Here is a 20,575-nt window from a genome sequence, read left to right on the forward strand (position 1 = left end):
AAAGAGCCATTTTCTTCTTACAGTTGGTTAAGCAAGCGGGAGGAGAGGAAAGAACCGTTAAATACAAAACGTACTGAAAGGATCAAGAAAACACTTCCTTCTGAGAAGGGGGCAGATATTTGCAGAACATGTAAAATTGGAGAATGGTTTCCCACTGCTGTAGAAAGGTAGTAGGTTTTGTGTGTGTGTGTGTGCGTGCGTGCTTCTAAATGTCAAGTAGATCTGTGAAAGAGAAAGTAGAAAGTATATTTTGGCACCACTGTAAACTAAATATAGTAGTATTTTTTTTTTTTTGAAGTATTTAATTTTTGGCCTGTGATAAATGTCACTAGTTGAGGCTAATAGCTTATACTGTGTTAGTGTAACATTATTATTGTTTAAAGCTTCACATGCTGGACTGAAGACAACCTTTCCCGCCCCTCTCCTCCCCTCCCCCCGCCCCAARCCTTTATGGTCTTCAAAAAGTTTTATTTTATTTTATTTTTAGGTTTTTAAAAATCTTGGTACGGATGTGCTTAAATCTGCTTTTGAAGGTTATAATGCTTGTGTTTTTGCATATGGACAGACTGGATCTGGAAAGTCCTACACTATGATGGGAAATGCGGTATGTCGTATTTTGCAAATGTRCATTTTTATTCTGTAACAATACATTGAGATTATGCTATTGCAAGAGCATACCCTTATGGAATTACTATTACCTATCTTCTCTGTATGCTACTGATTGCCTTTTCATTGTAAATTCTAGTAGTAATCAGAGATTCTGGAGGCTCTCTGTTTCTTCTATAGCTAGATATTTACAGTTGGAAGAACWGTCTTTAAGGGATACCCTGTTCTATTGAACAAAAAGCTATATTTTTTTCTGTGTATCAGAACTGAAAAAAATCAATGTCATTGCTGCTTTTCTATGCCTAGGTTGAGGCAAGAAAGAAGATACTGATTTTGAGGGCCTAAATGATCAGTCCTTTCTGAAGCCTTTTGTTCTTCTGGCCTCTTTTGAACGCTTAGAAAATTAAAATGGGTCCTTGTCCCTTGTTTAGAAAAGGCTTTCAAGTGGAGAATAGAACCTGGGGGTAAGAGTAGCTACATTTAAGTTTCAACACACTTCTGGAATGATGCACTGATTTTGATTCGAAGGATTAAGTCCTGCTGAACATTGCAATGAAGAACGTGAAAGAGGGAGGTATTATAGGAGGGGAACTTCACAGGTTGTGAGGCTAGAAAGGAGCACTTGCATGTAATTGCCTCCATGATTGCCCAGGGAGGGAAAGAACTCACTGAACTGCTTAGGGAGGAGCAGTTTAAAAGAGCTGAGTGATCACATCTGTTTCAAGGCAGCCTGTGCAGATTTTATTCTGTTTTAATCCTTGAAAAAAATACAGCATGCCCTCTGCCAGCAGCAATGAAAAGGAAATGTTGCCACTTGTCCTTCTTTAGATAGACATCTCTTTGGAACTGTAGGGAGATTGGCCGCTTTGCACCTCCTTGAGTTTAGGGGAGAGTAAATTAGCTGTAAATCTTTTTCTCTCAGTTGTCACAGAATGAGTAGCTTTATATTTAACTTCAGTATGGTAAGCAGAATAGACTTCTGTAAACAGAAAAAGTCTTATGACCTASAAGTGGATTTCTGTTTCAGAATTTTATATGTGACATTTTTATGAGACTTCCTCACTAAATATAATGACTGTAATTATCAAGAGAATTCACAAATGAATAGGTGATGAAGTTTGTTTGACACTATTCAATAATATAGATCTAATCTTCTTGTCATGATACATAAATACTTTAATTTGGCTTAGTACAGAGGGTATATAAAATACATGATGGCCCAGTAGGAGAGACTACAGTGCCAGAAGAAAACTTGAATTGGAAATAATTTTTTTTTTTAATACTTCTCCTTAATAATATAAATTCTACTCTCCTTTTGCTTTAAATATCTGATATTCTTGGCTCTGGAAGCTTTTTGCTGTAATACTGTATGCAGCAACTGTTTCAAGGAGTATGAGGACTAAGTCTTGAGCAGAGATACTGAGATAGAGATCTATACAACATAATTTATCAGGAAAATCCACATTGACTATCCTAAGAAAGGAAGAAAGACTAATGAGGAACGAGAGTGTTAAGAGCCTTCCAAGATATAAAACACTACTGCAGAAAGAAAGGGAATAATCTGTCCAAGGGAGAGGAACAAGAAGCAGTAGGTCTTAAAAGGCAGTAAAGATATCAAGGTTAGATATCAAGGAAGGAAGACAGGCTTTTAATAAGAAAATTAGTGTCTGAAATAGACTGCTTGTTCCTATGGGCTTCCATGACTGGAAACCCATGAAAATACCTGTCAGATATTGCCATAAACCTGGCTGAAACTGCTATGGAGCTGTAGGGGGTGAAAAAAAGAGAAAACGTTTAAACTTAATTTCCAGTTATATTTAATAAGATAGGCATTTTACCAACAAATTATACTGAGAACCATACATTCTTTCTTTCTCATAACTCCRTTTTTAGTTGAAATTACTCAATCACAGCTAATATTCCTTATTTTGAAACTTTCTTTACAGTTCCTAAATTATGTCAAACTAATCATTTACCTAAAATTTTATGTAATGGGTGTCTTTCATGTTTCTTCCTTAAGATTTAATTAAAACTGTTCAGGTGTTTCCAAGCATGAAAGGAAAGAAGAGTCTTACTTTTTTTCTGTCTCTGTATTTAAAAAAAGTCCAGCAATCTGAAAGTTTAGTGAATTTTTCTGTAGATTTAAGCTCATCAAAAACAGTATTGAGGTCTAACACTTTTTTTTTTTTTTAAACCTATTATGCAGGCAGGTGAAAGATGAGATATGAGAAAGAGGAGGAACAGATTATTTCAAGGAATTAAGCCTGGTTTGGACTGGGAAGAGCAGAGAGGCTGTGATTACAATTTGAAAAGATTACAAAGGCAGAAATGGAGAGGCAGATTAAGGAAAAAGAGAAGCTAGGATGAGGAGGTAATTAAGAATATTGTCTAGGTAAAGGAAGGGGATGAGGAGCTGTGAGGTGGCAGCTGGAAGAAGATTGATAGTGCCCAGAATGCTGTGTGAAGTAGAGGAATGAGGAAAATCAGACTAGCACAGGAACAGACTGGAGTGAGCTTGGGCAAAAAGGATCAGATTTTTATGAGGGAGTCTCAGCAGAAGAAGAGTCTTTGCCTGTGCAGCGCTCTTCCTATCAGAACCTGGCACACAGGAGTCCACTGCCTTTGTGTTTTCTGGCTGTCACATATCTGTAGAGTCCCCCCAAACAACTCGTGTAGGTGAATGGTCTGCTTGGGCTATGTTCAGATTGATTGTTCAGCCTGGTTTGTCCTAATTTGCCTCCTGCTTAGTTGCAGGACCCCTAACTCCAAACTAGAATATCCCTTGCTTCAGTAGTGCGTAGAATTAGAATTAGTCCATTGCATCAAATCTGTTATGCTTTTTCGGACTGGAGGCAAATTGTAGCTGACAGACTGTTCTGTAAGCTACTTCTAATTTCGGAGCTCTGATCCCAAAGCTCATCTGTATGTGTATCTCTTCCTCCTGTGTTCCTGGAAGCCGTGTTCACTCATTTTGAGTCCAAGGCTATGTTAGCTGCTGCCTCCAAAGAGACGTGCCAATGGAGAGCAAGCAGCTGCTTGTTAGCTAAGACCAGAGCTAATAGGGTTCTCCTCCTCCCCTCTGCTCCTGGGAGCAAACCCTTGCTTCATCCAAGAAAGATGGCTTACTGCTGGAACAGGGTCTCCTGGGAGCTGAGGGAGAGGCAGAGCTCCACACCAAATCTCTGAAAGACAGCAACTGAGATTCTTGCTGCTCCCTTGCTGAGATTCTCAGTGAGACTTGTGTCTGACAACAGTGGTGGATCAGTGGCCTCATTGGGACAAGGCTTAATTCTCAAGTGCAGGTTTAACTTAAATGAAATCCTTTTGCTACTTGCTGCTGTGTTAGCTGAAGTGCAAGGACCCTGTAGTGGACAGTTCCCGCCCTTCTACTGAACCATACAGGCATCCATAGGAATCTGTGTGAAGGAATGTTTTTTTTTTTTGTTTTGCCTTTTTTTTTTTTTTTTTTTTTTTTNATTAAAGAGTCAAGCATTCAGAAATTAAATGTCAGATTTAATTTGGCTGCATTGTGAGATAAATTGATACAGTTTTACTTTCTTTATTGCATACTAATTTATTCAGAGGACCTGCTGCATCTTTATAGAGGGAAAGGATAGACTGTGACTTGGGGATTAGGGATTTGAATGAGGATGGCTTACGGATGAATCTGTATGTCTCTTGCCTCATTCATTGTAGATATTGCAAAGTCCATAGTAAAATGAGATAGATGGGGAGGTGAGAAGAGAAGTACTGGGATAAGGCAGWTCATCTATTGCTCTGAAGAGCCAGTTTCTACCTTGAGCAACTGGGGTTATTTGGACTAAGCGAAAGGGGTAAAATGCAGGCCAATAGCAAGGAATTGCAGCAAGTATATGAATTCCAACACATATGGTGATTAAAGTGGCAAGTTGACTGCAACAAAATAGTGCAAGAGAATATTTGCAGGTTTTCAGGTTAGTTTCTCACTGCCTCTGGATCTTGGAACTCTCAACTAGCKATCTTGAATATTATTTTTCAAAATATTGCATGCATGTATAGACTTGCAAATAATTGTTGTTTTTGCAGGGTGATGCTGGTTTAATACCTCGAATTTGTGAAGGATTATTCAGCAAAATAAGTGAAAAAACAAAGCGGAACGAGGCATCCTTTCGAACAGAAGTCAGGTAGGTCTTAGCATGTTTGGTGATTATCAAACTTGTTTCAGTTAAAACAACCCTGTTTCACTTACTAATTCTGGGAAAGGTATGTGTTTTTCAGATAACTTTCCATGCTTGGCCTCAGGCCTATAATTGATTTCTTCTTCTTCTTCTTTTTTTTTTTTGGCAGTGTTAGCGTCTTAGTCCGAATGTGCAATACTTCTCGCTCCTTCAATACAATTCTGTGTATTTTGTTTTATTTCAATGGTAGTGACAGTGCTTGTGCTTTTAGAAAGCATCTTGCTTGTTTTTACTATTTCAGACTAACATTAGGAGCTCTAATCTTGCTAATGTCTGCTTCCCTTCTACTTGCTTCTTACTTTTTTGGCTTTGCTGTGGACACTACTGACTTTGGATCCATTTGCAAGATCCAGGCATCTTGCTTCTAAACACAGTCAAACGTAGCTTTGTTTTTTAAAAAAATCTTGTGTCAGCATTTTTCTAATCTTTGTCTTTCAGTTATCTGGAAATTTATAACGAACGTGTGAGAGACCTTCTCAGGCGAAAGTCATCTAAAACTAATAATTTACGAATACGAGAACATCCAAAAGAAGGGCCCTATGTTGAGGGTAAGAGCACTTTCAGTATTTTGGACTGGGCGTTTTCTTACCTTTAAATATATGAAAATGTTTAATTATGTAGTGTTTTTTTTATCTTTTAAAATGTAAATGATAATGAATATATTGTTTTCCTGTGTATAACAGCATTATGGGATTTTTTTAATGGTATTTTTTTTCCCAGTTGTTTTTAAGTATTGGTTGAATATAATTTATAAATCGAAAATAGAAATTATAAATTGAGTTGGAAAGAGCCTATTAGTATCTAATAGTCTTAATCTATCATCTGCCAGGGAAGATTCTTGTCGCTTAAGAGATTATGCATGTGTTACTGCATTATATACTTTAGTAAAATTGAGTATTTTTTCTTAATTTACTCTAAACCTGCAAGTTTGCAGTTCACACAAAGCCTCATTCCTTTCTTAAAAGTGATAAGCATGACAATAAACACTGTAATAGTAGCAATACTTTGTAGTAGAGAGGGTAATTTGAATCTTTTTCTAAAGAAAATCATTTGCATGTGTAAGCATACTGTAACACTTGCTGTTTTTCTGTAGATTTGTCTAAACATTTAGTGCAAAATTATACTGATGTAGAGGAACTTATGGACGCAGGAAATATAAATAGAACTACAGCTGCAACTGGAATGAATGATGTCAGCAGCAGGTCTCATGCCATTTTCACAATCAACTTCACTCAGGTAAAAARAATTAACTCTATTGTGATACAAATTTGCATTTAGTAACTCATGTAACAACTAAAAAATACAGTTGTCAAATCAGGAAGTATTGATAATGACTTTATGTGGTTGCCTTATGATAGAGAAAGATAGAAGTGTGAAACATCTGAGAGCTGGAACTATGTTTATCAGTGATTAAAATCATTATAATTTACAGTATACAATGATTACTTAGAATGACATTTAATTGACGTAGAATTTGGGAGGGATAATTGTTGGAAATTGCGGCTAACCAATACTGACTGAACTGTTAAAGCATGTTTTATGACATTGCTGTAGACATTGTTATGACAGAACATGGTGAGGAAAGTATGTTTTGTGTGACTTGGACAAGAGCTCAAAATGGCCAGCCTTTCATACTGTGATGTTATACAAGGTTTACAAGGAACCCTGTTACCATAGCCCAAAAGTAGAAAGTAGAAATGTTTTCTAAGTTTTTCTTTCTGAATCTTCTCTTACCATTGGAATCCTCTTTATATTCCTTGATTCACTGATGGAATAATGGAGAGATTTAATGCATTGTTTCAGAGCATAGGAATTTTATGGGTATGTACAATAAACTCCTTTTTTAATACATCCAGTTGTTTGGTTTCTCTATAGACARTCCACAAATAATTTGCTAGAAGAAGAAAAATTAGCATAGGGATGGTTTGCTCTTCTCACAGAACTTTGCATTTCTCCTCCTAAACACACACGAAATCCCATGCCTTAATCAGTGATTTACTCATTGTAAAACTATCAGAGAGGATGAGAGGCAAGCAGCTTTACTATTGTACCATAAAAGCGGGAGGAAGTTGGAAACAGTTGTAGTTTGAGTCATTGTACAAAGTAAGATTAAAAAGTGGGAGGAAGTATCAGTGAAAATCATAAAATAGAATTGCAATTGCTACTTAATTGAAGTTGGAGGGAGAAATTGAGCATAGATGTGTCTCAGCATGTGTGTATCTTTAGCAGTGTACTGTATCTTTAAATGTTAGTTGAAAGCAGCAATAAACTTCCTGTACATCATGTAAATATCAATCCACAGTTGTTAGTTTATGTACATAAATTGCTTCAAAGTTGCAAACAGTACAGTTTTAAAGGTAACTACTTGAGTAGGAGTTATGCAGCAGTTCATGATCAAATGCCTTTCTATGACATCTGGTTTCTAAAACTCTGCTGTTGGAAACAAGTTAAATTCAATTGTGATGTGGAAAGGACAATTAAGTTGGATTCAGTAAGATTTTAGAAATTGGTAGCTTAATGCATTTTTCTTTGTTTATTTGTTTGTTTCCATAGGCTAAATTTGATTCTGAAATGCCTTGTGAGACTGTTAGCAAGATTCATTTGGTAGATCTTGCTGGAAGTGAGAGAGCGGATGCCACTGGTGCCACAGGAGTTAGATTAAAGGAAGGGGGGAATATTAACAAATCTCTAGTTACTCTGGGAAATGTCATTTCTGCCTTAGGTGAGTGTCTGTTTTTTGTGACTGGCTGTTTGGGTTTTTGTAGTCATTACATACATTTGCGTTCATTTACAGTTTATTGCAAAAAATAGTGGCCTAACATGAGAGTTTTTGAAATGAATGCAAATACATAATTGCTATTTTCTTCTCTTCCTCCTCCTTGCTTCACAGCTGATTTATCTCAGGATGCAACAAATCCTCTTGCAAAGAAGAAGCAAGTATTTGTGCCTTACAGGGACTCTGTGTTGACTTGGCTGTTAAAAGATAGTCTAGGAGGAAACTCAAAAACTATAATGATTGCCAGTAAGTGTTTTTAAATTACTTTTTACATCCTGAACAGTTCCTACTTAATAGGATTAGCTGTAAATATTTGGATTCCAGATGCCTCATTAAGGCAGAGCATTGTTTACAGCTTTTAGTGATTTATTTCTGTATGAGCTTTTGAGTAATCCTCTTCTTTTACCTGTACTCTACACAACATCCCATACAAACATTGGCCTTTGAAAATGAACAAAACCAGACAGCAGTAAAATTATGCCTGTTTTCACTGCTTGTTTAGGGGTAATCTAGTTTGTTCAGTAATCTCATGATCAACTACCTGTGTCTCCAGAATGCGAGAGTTTCACTTTCATATGCAGATCATCTGTTTGTCTGCATGTGTCACTGCTGGGTGTCTGACTGGTCACAAATGTAACAAGGCATCCAGATTGTGTATGTACAGTCATTAGGCATTTGCTTGCACAAGTAAGAGTCACCCAATTGTATGTGCCTAATTGCTTGCATCTGCTCTGACATCTAGCTGCTGTGTCCCTCTTTCTGACACATGCCCAGTGTAATGATTAGCTATTCTGACTAGTTAAGGTAATAGCTCCTGCTTATCCTTTTAGTCCATCTGCATTCTAGAAAGCTCTGTTACTGATTGTAAACACTCAGGTATGGGACCTGAAGGAAGTCTTATATTTCTCTGCTCTTATACCTATCACCCCAGTAAAAGAAAAAATCCAGCTTTTTGCATCTGTCAATATTGATGTGTAAATCATTTTGCTTTAACAAAACTATTGTTTTTGTTAGCATTAGTGGCAGAAACAACCTGGTCTTTTTTGACGTTCAGTGAATAAGAATATCTTGTGTTCATGTGCCCTACTTTTTAGATGCAGACAGCACTTTAATTTTGTGTCTGAATTTAATTATTTATGATCAGTCTTCTTACAGATTTTTCTTACAGCTTTCTTTTGAACCATAGAAAGCTCAGTAAGGTTCACTTAGATTAAAAGCCTACCTATGGCATCAATATTGCATGTTTTTCTACAAATTGGAATGGGAATTCCATTTGCAAAAAGAGAAATAATGCCACAAGAACCTTTCAGGGGAGGAGAAGGGAAGATTTTTGATGTCAGAGCTGTAAGGTGTGAGGAGCGACTCTGAGGTTTTTCTCAGTTTTATGTTCAAATACAATGCAATCCAAGGGATGGAGTCTTCTCTTAGAAATGGGTGAGAGAGTTTAGCTGAGGGAATAAGATGCAGCAGATCTGGCTCTTTATTGAGAGTTGTTTTGCTGTAGTCAAATTCCCCAGGTAGCAGTTTCTTTCTTGCATGAATTTTGCAGATGTTTTTGGAATCTGTGCCACTGTCTTTTCTTAGTTGGATCATAGTAGTATCAAAAGAGCATCATGGACCAGATTCTGCTGTGTTCTGACCAWTTAAGTAACACTACACTGACATCTTTCTTCTTGATGTTTTCTTTCAGTTCCATGATTGAATAACTTTGTTTTGTGGTAYGGCAGGGTCAAGGGAAAAGGTTTTAGAAACATGGTGAGCTTTCAGTATCTGTGCTGATGATCACAGTGCACAGCTGCTTTTTCAGCTACTTCCCTTTCACTAACAGTGCTTCTGCTAGGCAGAGCCCTGGATGGTTGATCTTTTCTCCAACCATAACTCTGCTGATAATGAGGCTGAATTACCTGATAGACACTGATAAACAGTCCAGATATTTTTGGCCTGCCTGTAACTAAACATTAAAAAAGCAAGAAGATGAAATAAAACTCTGCCACTTCTCTTACAAAAGTACATTCAATTTCAGTTCATTGTGTTGATTTAAAATGTTTTRTCCTCTTTCTAGAAAGAGGACAATAGAGGAGAGGAGAGGAGACAGTAATTAAAGTAAGGGAGGAGAGTAATATTAGCTAAGGGAAGTGTAGTGTTGCCAGGTGCATCCTCATTAAATTTGGGAGCTCTAGCACAAAAATAGCATTTGTTGCTGTTGACAGAATGAAGAAAGAAAGATTTTTGAAGTGTTTTCATTGTCTGACTCTTCTGCTCACTTTTTCAATTTGGTTAATTAGACTTCTGGTCTCCCATCATTTCAGAACTGTGGTCTCTTCTATGCTTTTGGTACTTTGCTGATCTAATTATCTTTTTTGTTTAGAACATCTTGTACATTACTAGGAAAGTTTTATGTGAAGTATAAGGTTAGCACTTTCGTTGAAACATCATTATGTTTCATGATGAAGTTGCTTGTGAAAATATTATTGTTTTCTGTTGTTGCATCAGGTAGATGAACAAAGTATTTAAAGCAGCTTAGCCAATAATGGTTCTGCCTGCTGCCAGATACCTGTAACTCAACAAAATGGTTARTTTTGTAGGTTAGTGATAGAAACTCTTGTTTCAGTTTTCGTATCTGCTTTTTGCTTGAATGTTGCTTAATTTGCCTTCAAAACTGAGACTGAATGTATTGTGTTTTTACCTAAAAGGACTTTTCTGTTTGATGATTGCATTGATACTTATGAAGTACTAATTGTTTGTTCTTGTAAAAATTTGCAGAAAAAAGTGGGRAAAAAAACATATAGGATATATTTATGCTTACTAGGGAGATGTAAATGTTAAATAGATTGACATCTAGATTTCTTTACAACTCTTGATTAATGGATCTGATTATTTCAATGCATAGTGGTGTAACTTTGTTTACTTAAACAAGGTTATAGTGACATAGAATTAGTGGAGCAAAGCGAAGAATTGGAACAAATCATAGCCATAGTAGTTAATCATATTTCTATTTTTTAATCCACATTAAGTTTATCTGACTTTTAAGATATAAACCAGCTTTGTTAAATGAGACATACGATGTTGGATAAACTGTTTCTGATTTCAATCTGCCTAGCTATTTCACCTGCTGATGTCAATTACGGAGAAACTTTAAGTACACTTCGCTATGCAAATAGAGCCAAAAACATCATCAACAAGCCTACTATTAATGAAGATCCTAACGTCAAACTGATCCGTGAGCTGAGAGCTGAAATAGCCCGATTAAAAGCCCTGCTTGCTCAAGGGAATCAGGTTAGTTTTGCTTGAAACTTATGTATAATTTTCTTTGAGTTATAACATCTATTTCTAGAATGTAGTGAGATAATTATCTTTCATTATATTGATTTGAGTAAACAAGCTATATGAACCTATTAATGAATATTATTTTCCTGATTGAATCAGTTTCCATATGGCCAKTAGATTACCTGTTTTAACATAACGGGGGGAAAATTACCAACCTAAACCTTTTAGCTTTGTCTTAATATATTCAGACCTTGATTGCAGTATGTTGTGGAATAGGTAGTCACCACAATATCAGGTGACTGAGCAGTGACRTATTTACTACATCTAGCCTAATGAACTGAAGAGATCCTTCAGTTGGTACCTTAAAGTAGCAGATGTTATAAAGTACTTAAGGTGTGCAAACTGTAGGAATATCAACAGGTTTGAACGTCATGTTTTATTTGAGTTTGGCTGCACAGTATGTTAGAAAGTGGATAACATGCTAAAYGTATATGTAAAAGTACTTCTGGGGAGTGTTATAAAACGTGCATATTTTGTACTGGATCAGACTGGAAACACTCAGATTTCTCTCTTGGCTGAGGGAAGATGAAGTGCCAAGGGGCACTGACTTTGTTAACAGTCATTTCTGATGCTCAAGTAAATACCTGAATATACTCATGTACAATACAGAGCAGAGCATACATTATGAATGACAAAACAGTTAATCCAAAAAAAGATGAAATGGAAGATTTTAACTATTTTTCTCAACTTTCTGATCTTGATTTGAAAAAAAAATAATGTTTATTAATTATTAAAAATAGTAACTCTTTGTTTAATCTGCTGAAACAGCAGATTGTGATGATGGTGGTAGTAATCATGAACAGAAATGCTATAATGTACCCTTAACAGACTGGGAGTTAAAATAGCCAAAAGATTTCTGTCAATGGGCAGGAAATGCCAATAGTGAAAAGGAATATTAATTTTCTTTTTTACTMTAAGAAAGAATTCTCAGCTTGATTGAGTGAACGAAATTTATTTCATGTTTGAAGTATGCTAATTTGACTTGCTCTTGCTGTACTGAGTCACTGAACCATTGATTTCAGCAATCAGGAAATACATTAGTCTTACTGTTTTTCTTGTGTGCTCGGAAAACTAACAAATAACTAACTACTGAAACAAGTGTATCTTTGAATGTTCAGGGACGTTGCTTGATTCACTGAAAGACAGTCTTTTGAAAAAACTCAGGAAAACTAAAGAGTTAGGATATATGGGAGCTGTAGACTTTCCTTACATTGGTAGGCATTGCTGTTGTAACCATGCTGTTCAGTGCAATGCGTCTGCATAGTGRAGGGCCTGGTACAGTGTATCTGATGTGCATGTGGGGTTGTACCCAAGCATGGTTTCTTTGGAAAGGTCTCACTCTGTACTCTAGATAYGCAGAATGCTGATCTGCACAGCGATTATTTTCAGACAGTTAAAGTTCCTCTTTGCTTATCTTTTCCACAGTGCTCTCTCTTGTTTTTTCTGTCAATATTATCCACTGTAARCATTTGCTGCACAAGCTTGGTTAAGCTTAATTTCTTCCTCTGCGTTGAGGATGGTGAAACTCAGCTAACAATAAGGAATTGACAGTTGACTTAGGCCAGTTTTCTCTTCTAAATAACACCACTTGGGACTACTGGATTTCATACTTGAACAAATACAGATTTGGGAAAACATTTGAAATGATATTTTTAGATTTATGTTTAGAAGTATCTAATTTTATTTTAGGCTGTGCAATGTGAAATGTCAGTTCAGCATAGTCATTTTTATAAACAATTAGTACTTTAGCTRGATTTCATGCCATGAAACATTTGTTGAAAAAAAGGGATAGGACCATAGTATGAAGCAATAATAGACTTGCAGATGATTGCAGCAAAGAGTTCTGCTGTGTTACAGACCATTAGAAAAGTCTTTATGGGGTCGAATTACTGTATTACACTCCTGTGTTTTTTTCATATTCTTTGTGAGGGGAAAATAGTTTTATCTTTCTTCCCCAMGTTGTTGTTTTTGGAATATGGTTTGATTTAGAGTTAATCAAGTAGACGTAACTTAGAGCCTTTGGCAGATACAATGTTCGGACCTAGTTCCAAACTGTAAAACAGCAGATACCACAATATAAATCTGGTTCGGTTGTAGGATGTGATAGATGGCTGTGTGGGAGACAATAGAGGACTATCTTCAGACCAGCTCAKTTAATTGAATTTATGATGATTGATTAAACAGCGAGTGGTGTTAGATATACACAACARAATATAAATCCCTGTATAATTTCTTCTGTGGACTCCCTTTATATTTCCAGAATTTCATATTGCAAATGCTTGCATAGATCGCTGAAAATATTATTTACTGAAAAATAGTGTAGAAGGTTATATAAAAATGAGGATTGCTAAGTGTGTGTGTTGTGTAGTACTTTGCCTGTTCTAAAGCCAATTACTTTTTTTTTTTAAGATAAACTATACATATGTGTTTCATAGCAAAATGGTTAACTATGCAAGACCATTGGTATACGATTATTTTTCATGTTTAAGAGAGAGATAAAGATAACTGTATCAGAAAATTACTTGGTTTTGGTGTATGGCAATGTTTAGACAAAAGGAATGAAAATACCCCCAAACTGCTGGTTTGTATTCAGAATATCTGCTTTGACAAAATTTTGATTACTATGAATGTTTTACTGTGGYTCAAGGTGATATGTCATATATTGGAGTTTAAAATATTTTGTATGAAATTATCAAAAAAAAGTTGAATAGTTACACTTCTTTCATCTGACTCCAACAGGATTTTTGCTTTTTTKGGCGTACTAATGTTGACTTCTATAATTTTAGATTGCACTCCTGGATTCTCCAACAGCTTTAAGTATGGAAGAAAAGCTTCAGCAGAATGAAGCAAGGGTGAGTTATCATTTGTTATATCRAGTCAGTAAGAAAATGGGGTCTGGATGCAAAAATGATGATCATTTTCAGATTTTTTTGATAAATGTCTTTTGTTTTCTTATCAAACGGTGTTTTCTTGATCTTTAGATGTAAACTTGTATTTTTGTTATCCAGTTATTGCAAGATATATTATAAACAAACTATATAGCTTTGATATTTATGTAGCACTTTTGTTTAAGTAGTCAAAATATTTTTTCCCAGGCCAGCTTGCCTCAAAAAAGTATGTTAAATATAATAGAAAGGAAAATCCACTCGATTATTGTACTAAATTATAGTAATCAGAGTGACAACTCAGTGCRCAGAAAATGCAGTAAGTTATTTTGGGGAAAATGATTGACTGTCTCACGTTTTCAAGTAATCAATAACTTGTGATGTATGTTTTCAGAAAGCRTCAGTCCTCAAATCTGTTACAGCCATGTGCCGATGTGCTTGGTGCCTAATTACTCATCTTTTCGTTTAAGCACCGGGTGGGTGTTCTTCRTGGTGTGTCTCACAGCAAGTGGTTTCATTGTCCAGCCCAAGGGATGTGCTGRAAGCCTCTTTCTGTACCTGCGTGTGTCAGCTTTCTTCCCGTGGAAGTCAGGGGGCTGAGAGCAGGGAGGCAGTGTGCACCGCGGCCAGTGCGCCCTCCCACTGTGGACGCTCGGAAGAATTCCCTGACAGTTTAGATGTACTCATAGAATGTAAAAGAATATAAGTATAATGGTACTCTAATTTCCTCATTTCCTGTCATTCTTCTTAATTCATGTTATTAGTTATTTTTATTTTAATAATATAAGTGGAAACAGTGTGCTTTAGTAATATMATCTACTTTATTATTTATTAAATATTAATATTTAATAATGTTACTTGTTCTTAACACTACTGCAAAGCATTTTTAAAAATAATATTACTCAAGTTTTGGGAAAAGAGGGAGAAAAGAATTTGGAATTCTTCAGATATGTGGTAGTGAATTTATTTACTGTATTTAGTTCCATCAAATATGGATACAGATGTCTTGACTGAATTAAATTAAAAGGCTTTCGCTGGTGCTGCTCAGCCCTTCATGATTACAAGATCGGTGCATTACATTTTGAGAAATGTGTTTGACATACATAATTGATGATATACTGTATCTTTTTGTACCTTTTAGGATTCTGGTTGCTAATACCAATTTTAAAGACAAATTGAAACACTAGTCCATAAAATGACACTTTAAAAGTAAAATTTGGGACAAAAATGAAAAAAATGTATGCATTAGTATGAACCATAGCTGCATATAGGCAAAGTTTTTGCTAGGAACACATTTTATAACTTCATAGCATATGCAAAAACTCCTTAGTGTGATGCATTCAATACTTAGAGAACAACCTACATAACAGTAATTCAAGCCTTCAGCTGGAAGTTATTTTTTTCATATTCTTTTTACACTTTTTGTTAATTTAGCTGGCTGAATCAGTCAAATGACAATATGGTTAGTATGTGTAATACACTTTTTTGTGTACAAACGTAAAGCTTTTATCTAAGAATAGTTGTGCAATATAAACTGCTAAAAAGACGCTAATTAGGAGATGTTATTCAAGCTCTAAAAGTAATCACTGCTCATCCTACTCAGAAGTCTTGGCCTCTCTGTGTGGGAAGCATATTGAGCATATTTTATTATCTTTTGTCAACCTCATTAATAGGTTATGTGATTACTATTTAAGATAATTACTGCAGCTATAATTATTGAAAATTCTTAATAGATATTGCAGTAGTTAGAGCTTTTTTTAATTAAATGAATACAATAATTAATTTACTTATACAGATCTAAAGACTGTATCACCATATTCAAATTACCGGACAAATGTATGGTACCTTTCTTTAATGAAGTGGTTTGTCATATTAAAAGAACAATTTTAAATGATTTCTGTGAGGTAAAAATTGTTCTGGTATGGTGAATAGAATTATGATGGACAATTTTAATTTTTTTTTTTGTATTTTAATTTTTTAACATTATGATTGGCAGCACAGGACTCATGTGACACACACACACACACACACACACACACACACACACACACACACACACACAATCTATTTCTCTTTCTGTCTTGCAATCCTGAGGGTATAGGTAGACATGGGAGAAGTTTCTTTATTTCTCGTAGGTTAACTGGCAGCTGATCTGCAAAGACAGCTAGGATAGTAAGCTGAAGGCTGCAAATGTGGAGATGTTCAGAGGAACTCTGTTGGAAGACTTCTCCTCCATGCTCTCCCTGTCTGCAGCACCTCTGCAGGCAGGTAGCTTCTCAGTGCTAATTTCAGCCAGCTGTGTGATTGCTGAGTTGCAGCAAACTTTGGTTCTCTCCTGAAGCCTGACTGTCTGCTTCTTCTGCTGTGGGCCATGGTTGGCACTTGCCAGAGGGTTTTTTATCTGAACATGCCTAGCTGCTCTGTAGGAAAAGAAGAGTCTGTCTGTTCTAGTAGAAGGATGTAATTGCGTCGGTCTGTGACACTAGACTTCGTGGGATTGGCTGAGCACTTTGTGAAGTTACTCAATTTCTTTAAAAATATCTACCATTATTTTATGAGACTATCGCTGTCCTTTGCTTCATTTTGCAGCATAAGTAAGAATTGTCTAGTTTTCTTTTCTGAGAGAGAGAAATTGTAAGAATGATCAGTTACTGTTTATTTTGAGGGATATATATTAAAGAAGAAAGCATAAATTCTACTGGTGAGGAAAATGGGCTATATTTTATTGARGAAGATTGATTAATCTCTAACTTTTTTTTTTTTGTGAAAGTGGGAGACTATTCTAGAATTATTCCAGGGGGAATAATGTTCTTCTAAATATTTGTTTAAACATTAAATTTTACAGAGAATTGAACAAATGCTTACTACTGTTCTTAGATATCAGTGTCAAGGACTTTGGAGGGKCTGTGATTTTTCAGACATTTGTTTTCTTTTATAGGTACAAGAACTGACCAAAGAGTGGACAAACAAGTGGAATGAAACCCAAAATATTCTGAAAGTAAGGCGTAAATACTTTTCTTTGTCACTCTAGTCTTTCTTCAGCTTTTTTGCTTGCACGAAATTTTCTGTCTTGTTTTGGTGTATTATAAATAATTAGTTTTGGGAGCTTCTTGGAGTAAATACTTATGCACTGTGATGTTTTGGAATAAAATTTAAAATAATATCAATATAGTGCAACTCTTTCTTTGTCTTGCCGTAGTGGACCTCATGCTGCAAAAAGGCTAGTCTCTTACAAATTTGTTAAATACTGAATTTTTTAGTGAATTGCAAATGAAGAAAACCTGGTGTAAGGGCAAGTGGCTCCCTCTTCCCTTGGCATTTGTCCTGTGAGTATTCACAGGTCTGGCTGATACCTTTTATGTTACATTTGATATCTCAGTGAATACAGCCCATAGTAGATGCAGATTTTTGGTGTTGCCTTTCAGATCTATATTTCAACCAGAAATGCCTTGTAAACTTGAAAAACAACTTTCAGTGGGGTTTCTGCTGTTGAGTCTCCTTGATTAGGTCCATCAGCCAAAGAAGTACCTCTTAACCTTAAATGTGCCCTGGAGTCCCAAGCACAGGTATCTTTCCAGTTGATTCACATGAGCTGACTTGTGTGTACTCCTTGTTAGTTGTATGATTCCAAAGTCCCTCTGGAGCAGCATACATACAATGCTGTCTTGCATCTTGTAGATACAGTACAGCTCCAAGAARGTAACTTGTTATTTCCTTACCATGTTTTTTTGCATCATAGAGAATGTGAATCTTTTATTCTGTGTATGTATCTGTCTACTGATTGTCTGATTGTACCAGTGAAATTTTACATTGATATTTGACTTTTGACGAGGATGATACTCTGAGATGATACTTTAACAAGCTAATTATGATTCCATATATACACGTGCATGCACATGAGTGAACATGCACGCAGTCACGTGTACACAAACACACACGCATACACAAACAAAACTTTCCCACAATTTCATTGGCATAACATGGATTAATGTTTTTTTCCAAATGTTTTAATTAGTCTTTTARGCTTTATTTTCAAAATCTTTTCAAAAGCCTTTGCACCCTGCTSTACACAGAACATACAATTGTTTGGAGTGCATTTCAAGCAAGTATTAAGCAATATATTTTTTTCTCCTTGTCACTGATTTGAGATCTATTTTTCTAGTTGATTTTTGCTATGTATCACTTTTTGATTTGTGTAATTCTTTTTCTTAAGTTCTGCTCTACATATTTTACCGGACTTCYGTAGGTCAGCTGGCTGCATGTTTAAAAATAAAGCACAAATAATTCAGAGCACAGAGCAGGATTGGTAACTACCTGGCAGATGGTGTGACAGAATGGATTGTTTAATGTCTGTCCAGATACTGAGCAGGGAATTACCATTTGCATATTCCTCAGAGATGTTTTAGGTCTAGTTTTACATTATTCCTGTGGGGTTTTTTGCTACTATTTTGAAGTATCTACACGAGCATAGTTTTTCATTTATCCTCTTTAACTAAATTCTAGATTGAGAGAGTCATTGTTACATGGAGATTTTCGGAATTTTAGTCAGTTATGAAGAAAACATGATGTAGCATGTGGAAGATCTTCATAGATTAATGTTGGAAATGCATTGATTCTTCCACAGAAATTATAGAATTGTAGGAAGAATTAATTGAACAATTCTTATAAACAGGAGAAATTATAAACAGGACAAAATTATATAGCTGAGTATATAAGACTTAAACACAGAAGGCAGAATTCTAATATTCTAGTACCAAGCTTTTATTAGTTTAGTTCTTATACCTTCTGTGTTCTGCATTTTTATATCTTAATATTTCAGCATATAAATATAGCTTATATTTTATTTCTAGATTAAAGGCAATTGATAAAACTTTCTTGTCCCTGAAAAAATGGAATTTTTCAGAAGATTTATTTATTTTATAGCTTTATCCTACACCATTTTACTGAAGCTATGCATATTTTTATTCGCTTCTTGTTTAATGATTCCTGAAATCATTGCTACCATATGAATAGGAAAGGGCTTTCTGGAAGCTTGACAGACTGAGTAGCTCAAAACCAGATTATAGACTATAGAAAGCAGTGGTGATTATTGTAGTTTGGGTTATRTTTGTTTAAAGATTGTCTGAGGTGCTCACAGGCAGATGAGACTTGTTTGTTGTTAGTCAGTGAAAAATTCAATATTTAACAATTTCTTCCTACAGCGCATTAAAAAAAGACTATAATGCAAAATTYAGTCTTTTCTGACCCATTTACAGATGTTAATACTAATCAAAAATTTATTTTTATTTGCTCAATAAATAGTTACTGAGATGGGATCTGATGATAATGACTTATTGTTTGGGATTTTTAACGGGATTTCTCACAGATATTTCACTTCATTATATTTTACGTTATGTATATATACATATACACACACACTGTACGGAAATGCATATTTTACAAAATGTCGCATATATAACAGGTCAAAGTTAATATTGCAGTAGACATCTGGTGTTTTATAGGTTTCTAAGGTCAGTAGCTTGACATTTTCCTTCTAACCAATTTTGAATTCGCTTTCTGTACTTAAATAAATGCAGAACAGGGTAGCTTTGTCCTTAAACATACCAACTTCTGTTTTGTTCTCGTGAAGAATGCAGAGTTAATTAGGTTCTTGAGGCACCTCATCGACACTGAGGATCCTCTGAAAATCCATTGCTACTGCAAACCCTTGGAGAAATTAAGAGTTGGGAGAGTAGTACCACTGACTCCCAAACTTATAGTATCTGGCACTTTTCCTGAAACCAAATACACCAAGTAGTGAGGGCATACTTAGTAAGCACCTGGAATTGTGTGTATRTGTGTTTGTTTTTAAATACGTTTCTAGAATTTATAATTGAAGGTAGAGAATTCAAAATTCAAATTGAAAACCTTTCAGTCCAGAAGTTACTTTGGGGGACCAGAAACAAAGGTATTTTGTCGCTTAGGAATGACACAGCTTGCAGAATCTGATGTAATTCAGGGAAAGCCTAATCATCTAATCATTAAAAAAATAATAAATAAATAAATAAAAGCTTAAAGAAGGAAGAACAATTTCAGTTCATGACTTCATTCTGTCTGTGTGTCTCTATCTCTGCAGTATTTCAAGAAAAGGCATCTCAGGAGGATGATAGGAGTTTAGAGAGTGTTGTCAGCAGGGAGGGGAAGACAAGGCAGAACCTGGGCAGTAATATCCAGATRATGAAGGTCCACAATCTTGCCTACCAGTGTTTCTTGCCCAGAAAAGAAAAGGGGTTAATTGTCCATTTGCTCATAATTCTGTTCCTATAATGACTGGTCCTGGTAAGAAGGGTATCTGATGTCTGCGAGAATGGTCCTTCTGGAGTTTTTCTTCTACCTTTTGATGGAGTATCCCAAGGCCTGAGTTRACATTCCTGAGATAGTTCTGTAGAAGGCTTTTTCTGTCTTTTGGTTCTTACTCCACAGCAGCCAACACTAGTAGGCTTGGAGAATCAAATCACATTTTACCCATTAGTCCTTAACACCCTTTGCACCAAATGTTTTAGGCAGTTAATTTTGAAAATTCTTGTAGCCAAGTAGCTTCTTACTCACATATGCCTACCAAATGTAAGTGCATTGCTGGTAGCTGAATGGTATTTTCCACATTACATGTAGCCATGCATTTCACACTGCATTCTAAGTATCAAGATTTCATATGTTTTTGAATTATTTTCACAGTGTGATGAGAAAAATCTGTGAATGTTAAACTCCAAAACAGTTGAAAGGAT

The 20,575-nt window shown here is 35.5% G+C and overlaps 1 protein-coding gene across 5 annotated transcripts in view; it reads left to right on the plus strand.

Annotated features, from left to right (window-relative positions):
* The window catches only part of KIF16B (kinesin family member 16B), a 146,903-nt gene that overhangs the window by 19,895 nt on the left and 106,433 nt on the right, over positions 1-20,575 (plus strand). For all 5 annotated transcript variants that reach the window (XM_085305597.1, XM_085305599.1, XM_085305600.1 and 2 more), the window contains exons 4-12: positions 488-604; positions 4,672-4,769; positions 5,262-5,371; positions 5,917-6,059; positions 7,377-7,545; positions 7,714-7,845; positions 10,700-10,875; positions 13,713-13,778; positions 16,750-16,809. In XM_085305597.1, the coding sequence (XP_085161723.1) occupies positions 488-604; positions 4,672-4,769; positions 5,262-5,371; positions 5,917-6,059; positions 7,377-7,545; positions 7,714-7,845; positions 10,700-10,875; positions 13,713-13,778; positions 16,750-16,809 (1,071 nt within the window). The remainder of the gene's footprint in view (positions 1-487; positions 605-4,671; positions 4,770-5,261; positions 5,372-5,916; positions 6,060-7,376; positions 7,546-7,713; positions 7,846-10,699; positions 10,876-13,712; positions 13,779-16,749; positions 16,810-20,575) is intronic.

This window comes from Rhea americana, unplaced genomic scaffold, assembly GCF_003343005.1.
Source record: "Rhea americana isolate MKP2758 unplaced genomic scaffold, rheAme1 scaffold_223, whole genome shotgun sequence".
NCBI classification, from domain to species: Eukaryota; Metazoa; Chordata; class Aves; order Rheiformes; family Rheidae; genus Rhea; species Rhea americana.